This window comes from Xiphophorus couchianus, chromosome 9 (genome assembly GCF_001444195.1).
Source record: "Xiphophorus couchianus chromosome 9, X_couchianus-1.0, whole genome shotgun sequence".
Taxonomy (NCBI): Eukaryota; Metazoa; Chordata; class Actinopteri; order Cyprinodontiformes; family Poeciliidae; genus Xiphophorus; species Xiphophorus couchianus.
This window is the reverse complement of record NC_040236.1, coordinates 13072956-13085743: the sequence shown is the minus strand read 5'-3', so window position 1 is coordinate 13085743 and position 12788 is coordinate 13072956. Positions and strand designations below refer to the sequence as shown.

The 12788-nt window shown below is 38.0% G+C and overlaps 1 protein-coding gene across 2 annotated transcripts in view; it reads right to left on the bottom strand.

The window, feature by feature from the left end:
* Positions 1–12788, bottom strand: part of osbpl9 (oxysterol binding protein-like 9) — a 34340-nt gene that overhangs the window by 20304 nt on the left and 1248 nt on the right. For both annotated transcript variants that reach the window (XM_028027620.1, XM_028027621.1), the window contains exons 2-4: positions 11704–11754; positions 8023–8101; positions 802–878 (exon numbers count right to left, since the gene is read on the bottom strand). In XM_028027620.1, the coding sequence (XP_027883421.1) occupies positions 802–878; positions 8023–8101; positions 11704–11754 (207 nt within the window). The remainder of the gene's footprint in view (positions 1–801; positions 879–8022; positions 8102–11703; positions 11755–12788) is intronic.

The window sequence follows — 12788 nt, the reverse complement described above, 5'->3', positions numbered from 1 at the left end:
AAAAAAAAAAAAGATTTTCTATAAGCAGCTTTAGCAACTCATACCGACACTTCGATCTTTGCAGATTGTGCAAAAGATTGTGTTTTGCACAATCTGCAATGTATGCGCTCCAACAATGTATCTGCAGAACCTTGTGTGTAGGAATGACTCAATCTATTTTTAATGGTTCAGGGTTAAAGTGACAAGAAATGAAACACCTTTTTGCACATAATAGTTCCCAACAAACCCAGCAGTGCTCCGATTCGCAACAAGTGTCACAATTTAGTGGGCGAGACTGCTGCAACTGATCCTGCCTTGATCCAGTTGCAGGATCAAGGTAACCGGATCATGGAACTGCCTGCTCCAAACAGGTTCATCCTTAACGAGGCAAAGTTAATAGAAGCTGTTAGGCATTGCAAAAATATTGAATTAAGGAATTAAAAACAGATTTTTTCATTGATTTCGGACATTGCATGCATGATCATTAGACATCTTGTCAAATTCACCACGAGTGATGCAAGATAACAAGGTCTTGCCAAGAGAACCTTTTTCCCTTGATATGCATTTTAAACACATTTTGTGGTGGTAGTAAATGTTTATGACATTACAACCATAAACTGTATGTAGCCCAAAGTAAATATAAAAAAAGGAACAGACCGATATCTAGAACTCACATTTACGTTCATCCTCCAGCTTCATTTCCTTCAAACTGCACACACTAGTGCTGACAGGCAAGTGAACATCAAGGATCCCCACACCAGTGTTGATTTTGCTTGTCAGCACACAGCCATATGCATACAAACAAGGTGGTTTGCTACATACCCGGAGCTGGAGGGTGTGACGTAGGATGGTTCCCTCTAAGGCGTGGATCCACTTCTCACGTTCGTCTGCATCTCGAGCTGAGGGAAAAAGTGTACAGAAACACACCCTGTGAGCCATATTTTCCATAAAGATGGTCATATCAGAAGCTGTGTTTGAGTCAAACAGGAATGACACAACACTGAGATGATATGAACACTGGGGAACACTGAAATGAAAAGAAACTATAGCTGACATTTACAAGATCTGCTTTGCATTTTTCTAGCTCTTACTGCAGAAGAACGTCCAATCCCAAAATAAAACACGGACGTCACTTTCTGAACCGAAATAAAGTAGTAAAAGTAACTTTTTGATATAGCAAAATGTTATTCTGGTGACGCATGTAAATGGCAATAAATTCCACGGAAAGGCCTAAAGTCAACCTAATCTCCGTGTTGATTTCTAACATATATCCTTTGTTTGCATGGATAGGCTGCAGCTTCTGAGCAGAAACCAAACAGGCTACGGGTGACATTAAACAGGGATTCTGTGGAAGCTGTGGTACATGCAGGGCTCACTGCACACCCTTCCTGGCTACTTTGTGGTGTCCGTTTTGTCCATTTTTCATGCATGTCAATGTTCTCAGGATTTTTTATTAAACAGGACATATCTTACATGTTTCTTTCATATATTTGTAAAACTTCCAAGGCAGCTTTTATCAGGCTTTTCCACAAGCAGGAGGTTGTCCAATATAATAAAACCTCAACTCGAAAGCTGTAATCTGCCCCTAACACTGGCTGGATAACTGCGTACAGGTCACTTTTCACTCAAATGAAAGCAAGACTACAACAGATGAATGACTGTGCAAGCATGGAGGCTGAGCCATGCTATTGCTGAAAAGCTTTTAAAGACATTAAAAGGCAGCTGAGGCTCACTCCAATCCACTTAGACACTGCCTCAGTGGCCTCTCACTTTTCCCCTTTGCCAAACAGACTCACCAAAGAAGCAGATTAGGGAAGCTAACGTTGTTTAGCTGCTATTCATGGCAAAGACGAGACAGTGGCACTGCCATTCAAGAAAAACAAAGACCCAAACTCCAGGAAATGATCTAGTTTGTGTTTTACATCCATTCTACAAATTACTTTCAGAGGTAGGTGTTTGCACTGATGCTCTAAGTAGCTAACTGCAACCACCTACATGTTTGCTGTCGTCAGAAACGACAGCAACACGAGAAGCACCCCCGGGTACCTGAAGAGTTACTTATTCAAATAGATTACGGGTCATTTAAACATTTACCTGATTTAGCCAAAGATTTATAACTTTGACCCAACTATCCAATAGCCTGGTGAACGTTAGTCAACAGATGTAGGTCACACAAAGGTAAAAAGGAAATTAAATGATGTGTGTTTTCATTCTTGTCCTTTGCAATAATATTCAGGTATTATATGAGCAGAAAAAAAAATCTAAAGTCACCAAGTTTAGTATTTTTGCCTCGGCAAGACACCAGCGCTTTAAGGTGAAGCTTTAAATCTGCAAGTATGTAAGGCGGTCTTAAGGCCCAGCTGCAGTAGTGCCATAACAGAGGACTGTGTGCAGAGTAAACCCAATTACTCTGGGCTCTGATGCCCCTCTGATAAAGACAAGTACAGTGAGGCTTTCAGAAGAACACAAAGAAGAAGAATTGTACAAAACATGAGAAGCTACTGTGTTTTCAGTCACAGTTGCCTAAAAATGACAGTAAAACAGTAAAATCTTGTCTAAATTATACAAGATGAATTAAAACACAACATAAAATACTGCAAAACTGCAGGAGAAACTAAGAATACTCTATAAAGCTGAATGCTGCAGTAAATCAAGCTCTCATTCTCAGAGCTTAGCTTCAATATGCCCTTACAGTAGATCCCACTTCAATAAGCAGAATGGGGAACAGATACTGCACAGACACAAAAACACATCTTAAAAGGGTAGGAGTTTAATGTCACTTGTCACAGAATGCAACTCATCTCACCTTAACTAGCCAAACACACTGGCATGATCTAGACGACGGATAGGGCATTACACCAAATTTACAAATTCAACTCTTGAAGAAAAGACTGTTTACATCAAACAGATAAACCTCATAGTGGTTTGACACACATCATACAAAAAACTACTGGTACTTTACATATTCACAGTTTAATGCAAGGATAATGCATGTCTTACAGTAGCAGTTGCACTGATGTTTATTGGTGACATGGATCTGTGCTGTAAACTTGTAACAATAAGCTTCCAAAATAGATATTTACCTTAACAAAAGACTCCCGCTAGGAGGGAAGCTGCATGTTTTTCTTCAGCAGGAACATATGATGCGTCGCGAAGAAGACGATGCCAAACATCAACATGGTTGATTTTTTTCCAAAGTTAAAATTTAACCATGTTAGTTTAAAATCGTTCAAAGCTCTACTTCGACAGCATAAGATTTTAAATCACTGATGTGTTTATGGCGGTCTTTGGCTAAATATTGGAATAAATTAATTAAATTAAGAGTTTTAAGCAGTTTTTGTTCTTAGGCAAAACCAAGTACACCACAGCTCTATTGTGGAACATTTGTCTATTTTGGTATACAAGTGGTATACAGAGGAGGAACTTCTGCTGTTGTCGATATGGGGTTTATATTCAGATGGTGTTTAATTAATATCTGTGAATGCTAAAAAGTTTCTCTGACATGGAAGTAATTATAAGTTCCACGGTATAAATTCTGCAAAGGGCAATGTCATCCAAGACAAGCTCCTGCTCTTACAAACTCATCCAAACCGACCCATCAGTTAACAGCATCAGTAATGACTGACTTATTGAAAAAAAAACAGTCTTTAAATAAATGTGAATGGCTGAGGTTCTCATTATATTTGTTTTCTTTTTAAATGCTGCACTGTTTTCCATGAAGCTCCATAATCAAAAAGAGTTCTGCGAGTCGTGCGACACGTTTCTTTTTCCTTCTTCCAGGTCCGGACAAAATGTGACCCAGTTTCAAACCCTCTCTTTCTACTGGAGTTTGGACACATTTCAAAATGAAATGTGCAAATTATTCACATTCCTTGAACCTTTCAAGTTACAATTACAAACCTTAATCTATTTCACTGGGATCTCATAGAAGACAGCATATCCAGTTGTTGTTCTCAGTCAAGATAACCTAAAACCAATTGATAATCTGTAGCAAAACTTCATTTGCTGTTCACAACTCAGTCCATCTAATCTGACAGAGTTTGAGCTTTTTTTGTAAAATAAACAAGTAAAAAAATATATATATATATATCTGGGGAAAAATTTCCATTTGTAGATGTGCAAAACTGGGAGAAACAAATCCAATAGGACTTTCTGATGCAGTTGAAGTGAAAAGTGACTCAGTGTTGATGTAGAGGGGCTGAATATAAATTCAACCACACATTTGAGGATTTTATAGGTAAGAGGTTTGAAAAACCATTCATCTTTTTCTTATTATTTCATAATTATGCATTGGTTTATAACATACATTAAATATGTTGTCATTTATAGTTTTAATCTGACAAAATGCGGGAGTTCAAAGTGTATGAGTACATCTGACAGAAACATAAAATCGCTTGGTGAACTAAAAGCACTACTGAAAGACTGAAGAGTTTTGTCAATTGCTTTCTTATTTTTATCATTTTATGCTTTTAAACTAAGTAGTATGTCGCTGGATGAATGAAATGCTGACACTGTAAACAGTGGTTTTCTCTCGCAACGTCCCTCTTGAAAAAGAGATTGTAGATCTCTGAGGTTTTTATCTGGTTAAAATAAGGACTATCTGCATACTGGATAGAGTACTAGAAAACTGAAAAGAGTGAATCAAATAGAAGCGAAAGACATGACGGAGGTCTAAACTTGGTCTGATGCTCTAGACATGATGACAGGAAGTGACAAGCGATGGTAAGGTACAACAGAAAAGACGAAGTGAGCAAAGTGCAAAGAGGGAAGAGGCCTTTCAGGCATCTATGATGCACCGCTGGGGGAGCGGCCCTGATGAATTATGGATGATCCTCCAAATAGCGAAAGAACTGGCCAGCACAGTGGCCTGCAGGTTCTAAAAGATATTTTACCTTGTGAAAGACTACAGCTTACATTATACATATGTGATAAAAGTAAATCTTAACACTTAAAAGCTACAGTTAGAATGAGTTGAACAACAGCATGTGAAAAGGAAATTCTGTTATAGGTCTGGATTCTTTCTAAACCATCTTCCTCGTTCTCTCTGCAGTGCTGCTGTCCTCCTCCTCACACAGTCAATATCTAAAAACACCTTGCCCACGCACCGGCCCAAACATAATAGCATAGAAGAATATATATATATATATATATATATATATATATATACACACACCCAGAGTGCGCTTCCATCCTAAGAGACTGACTGCATAACATGAGATGACTGAGACTCTTTTACGTCAACAGGGAAATCTGCTCCTGCTCAACATCCTGTGCACTGCTCCATACAGTACAAGCTAGAATCTCATGTTCCACATTCATTAAGAGCTACTTTCCATGCTCATCTTCCAGTGGACGTGGGCCAGATGATCATCAGTAGGCCTGATATTTACAACGGTGGCATTACGTTGTTTTTCAGACAAAATGATGAACAGAATGTCATAGGATATACTGTTTACAAAGTTGATACAGTCATGAAATGAGATCGCTTGAGTGCTTAGACTCTGATAGTGGTAATATTGCACCAACTTATCAGTCAGTGACAGAAATCTGTAAATTTTCCCTTTATCAGCTCTGACTGCTGGGCAGCAGGTCAAATACTGAATATCTGAATTTTTATTTTATTAAATGCGTCCAAATGCTATAAATGTCAACATTTTTTGTCTATGAACACATTAACAACCAGCATGTTTTATGCATAGAAAGGGGAAAAAAATCTGATAGTTCAGGGTCATATGCTTTGATCCATGAACTTGAAAAATCTTGTACTCCCTTCAGTTTCTGTTGGATTCAAAATTACTTTGTCTCAGAAAACAGCTTAGAAAACATCCAAGAGGGAAATGCATGTAATTTTCTTTTCAGGCTGCTGTGGTTTTGTTTTTAAGATTTAAAGTTTGAATTAAAATGTTTACACAGATTGGATAGGATATGTTGCAGTCCTGTGTAAGAATGCTGTAATCAGAGAACCTAAACTTCAGGGTTTTTTAAAAATTGAAACATCTGCTAATACAGAGTTAACTCGGTCCAGTTGTCACATTTGTTTTGCTTTTAAAAAGCTGCTGCTTAAAACTTTTTTTAATTGGGGGTTTAAGTTAAACGTTGATTCAAAACAAGGTTTTCCAGCTTTTAACAAAATGCCCTGATAACAGAATTGTTTTGTAAATGTTTCTTATCATTTGCTAAAATGAAGTTACACCAAGTTTATCCACAAGACTTAAGAACATACCGAGATGTAAGATCTATTTTAGTGAAACAAAGTCATGAACAGATGATTATGTTTTTAAAGGGTTTCCAAATACTATTTTTTAGCGAGTAATGCCATTAGCGCATCAGAATTTTGGATAATGAATCCCCAACAGGCTGCCATCATTTCAAACTCTGTGTTACCAATGGTCAATCAAGCTTATAAGTTTAAAAGAATAAAATAAAACAACTATTTTATTCAGTTATTGTTCCTGCTGCTGCTAAAACTCCTCTATCTTGCAGCAGTTTTGTTCTTAGTTACTTTTACTTTAGCAGTCTGATACAACTTTCAATTTATTTGAACAAATAGACTAAAACTACAGTCTGCAAGGAAGACATCAATAAAAAAAAAAAAAAAAAAACAGAAATCAGCATCAGGCGGTTGAAGACCGCTTGATGCATTACTGAAGAAGTGCCTCGGTATAAAACAACTGCTGTACTCTCATTGTGATCTGAGCACCAAACTAAAACAAGACCATACTGAGAATGATGAGGCAAATTTTCAAAACTCACAACATTCACTTAAATTACACAGAACCGCATCTCAGAATGACTACAGCACAAAAGCAAAAACTTCTAGAATGACAATATTTGTGCTACTTCCACCTTAAGATGAATCCTCAAGTCTCATAATATGCATGCAATTTGCAAGAACATTGTTTAGCACAGCTAACAGGCGTCAGTAACCCAAGTTATCCTGTCCTAAATTAACCTGGTCTGTTTCTGTCTGCCTTCACAACCAACTTAAACAGCCCGCTTCGCTGTGCTCTAAATTGTCCTTCAGCCTGGGACACAGACCAAAACACCCAAGAGCAACAGAACTCTGCGCTCCACCCTGACTCCCCATCCCAGAAGACAAACAAACAACGCCTCCTTCTCCTCAATGTCCTCGTCCCCCGCCGCTGGCATGCATTCAGACCATGAGACGTGCACGCTTTCCTTCTTACCCTTGCGTTTGTAGAACCACAGCATACAGCTTCGGAACACAGACATGGGACAGGGCATGGAGGAGGTGAGGGAGACGGGGGCCCATGGACCCTCGGAAGGGAAGTGAAAAGAGGATGCTGGGTGTGAAGATGATGGCAAAATGTATACAGATGGACAAATGGAAGGGCAGTGATGAAGGAAACTAAGAGGAACTTAGTTAAAGACCTGACAAAGCGTTAGGGTTTGAAAAACAAGAAAAGAAAACGGAGTGTCTGCAGTGTGCTGGACTGGACAGCCTCAAAAAAAAAAAAAAAAGAAGGGAAAGATTGACGGAACAGCAGGGGCTGGTTCCTTTCCTTTGGGGTGAATGGTTGTTCAAAAGTGAGCAGCAGCAGCAGTGGTGCAGAAAACAGTGAGCAGCAGCATCAGCAGCAGCCAGGAGAGACCTGAGCTCAGCTCCAGGCTCAGCACTATTCCCTCGTTATTCCCACAGGCTCAGCTGTAGAGACACATGAGCAGCAGTCTTCCTTCACGGTCGACAGAGCCGGAGACAAGGAAAAAGGATTTACTTGCTCAAAAGATCCTGTTCATCTACAAAGATATGCCAGTCTGACCTAGACGGCTATTTAGAAAAGGAGGAAATTGCTCAGACAAAACGCAACCCGCTTCGACTCAGTATAGATGCCTGTGCGTTCACGCGTTTCCTGGCTTTAGAGCAATCCAATCCAAGTCTTTAGAAGGTGGGGAGGGAAAGAGGAAAAAGAGAGAGAGAAAGAGAGAGAGGGACTAAATGAAAAGCACAGATGGATGCCAGAAAGATCTCGGAGAGCGAGGCAGAGAAGGCAGCTAGAAGGCGAGGGAGAGAGGACACCTCACCTTGAAAGTGGAAAGTCTTCTGGTCCACAGTGATGGTGAATGTGCTGTCGTCCTCGTCATCTATGCCGATCACAGCTCCCTGGGCACATAGGAAGAGGAACACAGGCAGTCATGTAATACTCCACTTTCCATTCCTAAACTCATGCCCTCCCTCCACATGTCCCAGCAGCCTTCTATTAGCTCCTATTACTCAATTAACCTTCTCAGCAACGCGCTCTATCCTACTAAAAATCTTTAACTCTTAACTGTTTTCCTCTCTCCCATTTCTCTGCGTATGAATGCAGCCTTTTGGAACCTGGCACAGAGAAAGAGAGAGAGAGAAGGGATTTGGGAAAATGAGGGAGGAGGAGGAAAGCAGAGGTAGGGAGGAGGAGTACAGACGGTGGCAGGAAAAAAAAAAAAGTACCGCAGGGATCCGGCCCACTGGCTGGCTGGGACATTCAATTCTGCAATAGGAACAGGGCGGGTGTGACCCAAAGCGAAATAATATAAGGGATCGAGCACCATTGGACACGGTGGATGAAATTACACTAGAAGGTTGTAGAATATTTTTTAAATTTAGGTTGAGTTAAAAGAAAATATGTTCACTTTTCTACAATGTTCCACCAAAAATAAACATCTAAAATGTAATGGGTATGTAACAAATGTCTTTAATTCACATAGCAAGACACATCCCATTCGTATGTGTAGAAACATTTACAAATTCAAATGAATACTTTCCAATACTTTTGTAGCTATAAGAACAACACAGTTAAATTCACTTTATAACACCAAGTGGCAAAAGGTTATCCGAGGAAGCCTATTTGATTGCACCAACTGTTTGACTTTGGAGCAATGTCTCATTCTGAGCGAGCGTGTGGTGACGGTGTGGAGAGGAAAGTCCTCTTTAAGTGTGTTTAATCTGCTAAAAAAAAAAGATCACAATGAATGCTGTGACTATTAAATAACTAGAAAATGTGTGGAAAGCTAGCACCCAGTTAAAATAGCTTGTTTTAATGACAGGCGTCAATCAATCCGTGTTAGTCCTAAGATTCTGTGCAGTTTAAAGATTCTTGTAGTTAGACTGAAAACTGAAATTAAACAAGAGTATTTAAAAGCAAAATTAGGCTACTTCAGGGAGCTTTTCCAAAGAGAAGTGTTACGACCAGAAACAACAATATTTTACACCTCCAAATACAAAACTTACATATTTAGATCTGAGATTAGCAGCCTACAAGAAAACCAGAATCTTAAAAAGTATCTAAGCAATAAATTAGTTCTTCTTCCTGTGGAGTAATTAAAAATATTGTCTCTAATGTTAATGGTGAGTATCAAACCTTTGCTACAGCTCCAACTTAAAACTTTGTCCCAGGAAAAAATGAAAACAAATTACACTGTCTATTTCCCAGAAACTACAGAAGATGCTTCCTCCCATTTACGAGAAGTGACGAGATTTGAAAGTGATAAAGCAGCTTATGATCAGCTTTTAAATGTTGATGCTGAACTTTGATATATTTATTTACAAAGTAGTGTCAACACAATATGCAGTATAAACAGGTTCAGCTGAAAAAGCTCAACAAACTGCAGTGGACTGGCTGATTGACACACTACAGCGGCCGACATTCTGCTGAATGTGATCTACACTCCTGTATACAAGCATTTTAAATAGATAAAATTAGATCACACAACATATTGACTAACAAACTGATCTTTGTACACGGCACCTTGACACCAAATGACTGACATAATTCTCAGAGATGACCAGACTAAAGCAGAACACTAAACAGTAACACAATGAAAGTGGCGAACATTTTATTTTATTAAATCATTGCCAATACTCTTTGAGATTAAAACAAGTGAAGATCGGTGAGAAACAGTCATTATTCATTTAGTAGTCATTCTTGTAAGACTTAAAACTTGGTAGCGTGTTATATCAAAACAAAAAAAATCCTCTTATGTAAAAAAAAAACATTGAAAGTAGTGAAGCATCTGCTGCCATCTAGTGGATAAAGATGAACCATGAAAACACTGCAGCGTGCCATGGAGACTGTTTCACAAAACCAGGCGAGCGGATTAAGCCGGAATGTTCCGGATATCCTGGCTCAATTAACTTGGATTCGGTTTCACCAAAGCAGTACCACATAGTTACACTAACGATTTATCATGTGTCCATGTGTCTGACCAAGCAAACAGCCAGGGTTAGTTAATCCCTGTCTGTTCAGTCAGCGGTCCCGCCGATTCAATCTGTTTGGTCAGTGATTTCGGAGTCTTTTTTTTTTTTTTTTTTTTTTAACTAAAATTAAAAATAAAAAAATCAGTTTGACAAAGTTTGACAGAAAGGCCTAATAGACTATTTCGCGTTAAGAGTATTTGAAAAATGCGTGAAAAAGAAGCAAAGGAGTTGTAATTAAGTCAAGTCACTTAATTTGTAGCGTACACCTTACTGACGGCTTTTTAGCCATAATGGCAATAAACCCTCTTAACTTAAAATAACGTTTACAGCTTAAAATAACTTTAGTTTTGGCATATAACAAACCAACAGTTTAAGTGACATAATATTTAAATAAGTACTTATTTATAACATGAACATACCTGGTGCCTCTATCAAGGGGTTGCTACACTTTGTAACCCTCCCTTACACAACTTATTTTGTCTTTTGGTTGCCGTTAAGCTGCCTTTGTTAACAGTTATACAGGAAGTTGCCATTTCAAAACAAAAGCACCAAAACACAAACAGGAAGTTTACCATAGGTGAAACTAGCAATAAACACTAAAAGCGACACCCCGTGGCTTCACCTGTTCCATTATTATGTGCAATAAGTTACCTTAACACATCCTATTGCTTCAGATCATCTGTGATGCAGACTGCATCTTGACCAATATCGAGTGGTCAAGATTTGTGCCATTTGTGTCTGAACAAATGTTCATGTATCCAGACACGTAAAAATGTATTTTTAAACTGCTAATGTAAGTAGCAGTTTACTACTACTATGTACAGGCACCTTCTAATCGACAACATTTTATCCACACACTTCCCATATATTGCAAAATGTTATATTTAATCTCTCATTAGTAGTCCAGTCATGTTTGTTCTGTATAAATATAAGATGCGTAACAAAAAAAATGACATTAATTAATCTGCTATCAAATTCACATTACAATATTGACTTCCACTGGTTATTTATAACTTTAAGTTTGACCTGAGCAAATGACAGGTACCTCATTGAATAGTATGGCTGTAACATTTTTAGCTAAAAGTTGTGCTTAGAAAATATATGTTTAAGGCAAATTATGCATTCAGTTGGTGCGCTATCATTTGCTAGTGTCAGTGTTTCCTTCTGGGAGTATAATATACTTCAATTCCTCATATTCCTCCATTAAAACATATTGCTCGTTTGGTTTGTGTATGCAATTTATCTGTTGTAAAATCAATGAAGCTGGGATCGATCTCATGGTCTCTGAAGAAATCTGTGGACACATATTCACCTGACTCACTTAAACCAGGCTTGACATAGTCACACCCCCTGAGCCAGGTTTGACCTTTCTGAAACGAGTCAGGATGAACTTATGTTTTGTCAAGCCTGGCTTTATCTCTTATCCTGGATTTTTTTTTATTAATAAATCTATATAGTGGAAAGTGCAGTCTAACATGCAGAGACAGAAAAGCCATCAGCCAAAAGCAAAAAGACTTTGAGGATCTTACTCTGAGCCGCACACAGCCTCTTCTGGATCCTCGCATCATTTTGTCCTTAGACTGGAAAACAAGAACAAAAACAACTTACTGCATCGGACAAAAACTGCACAATTTTAGATTCCATTAACAGATGCTCAAACCTGATTAACAGCTTGGGTTTGTTCATTCAAATGGACTGCTTGTAAGCTATACTAAGGCTCTCTTGTTTCAAAAAGGCAAGAACATTTTCCTTCATACCACTCCAATGGTTTAAAATCGTATACTCATTTTTCTCACTTGCTTTGGTGCATTTATCACATCAGTATTAACATTTACAAAACAGCTAGTGCTTTTCTCAAAACAATTAGCACACACTTCAAGACCTATTTGATAATCTGCAAAAGTGAATCACTTGCTCAAAATAGATAGTTCATTCTTCTAAAGCAAGTATTTGTGTCAATAAAGTGTCATGAAAATAAAAAGGCCACCATTAATTATTACTAAGATAACCTTTGTTATGTTTTCATTATGATTGTTCACTCTGGAAGTGTTTCCCAATGCAATAAAAGTCACATTTTCTCTAGACAGCACTAGACATTATTTACAATGAAATTTGAAGTTTGCAGTTAAAGTAAGTGAGGTAAATGAATATAAGACACTAAATATGACCCTTCACATTTTTACTGCATACTGTAGCTACTCTAACTCCTGATTTGTTCACATTATTGTCAAAAAGCAAAGTACAAACAGTAAACAAACATCCTTTGGGTAAAGCTGTGCACAACTGTAAACAACATCATCAATGAAAGCTGAGGTTCACCTGAGAGAACCTGTTCAATTCCTGAGACATTTTCAAGAAAGGATGATAAATAAAAATGCTCAAAAGCTTTCTTTACACTACTGCAACATTTTTGTTTGCAGTTACTCAAGCAAAAAAAAAAAAAAAGAAAGAAAAGAGGACTATTGTTGGGAATGACTATTCAGCATTCATTAAAATAATTTAATACAACTGACATGACCAAATTATGATGTTATAAAATAGCATAAAAATGCATGGAAGCAATTGATGCAGGTCCAAATAAATTGCTGTACATGACACTGTCAACTATAATCAT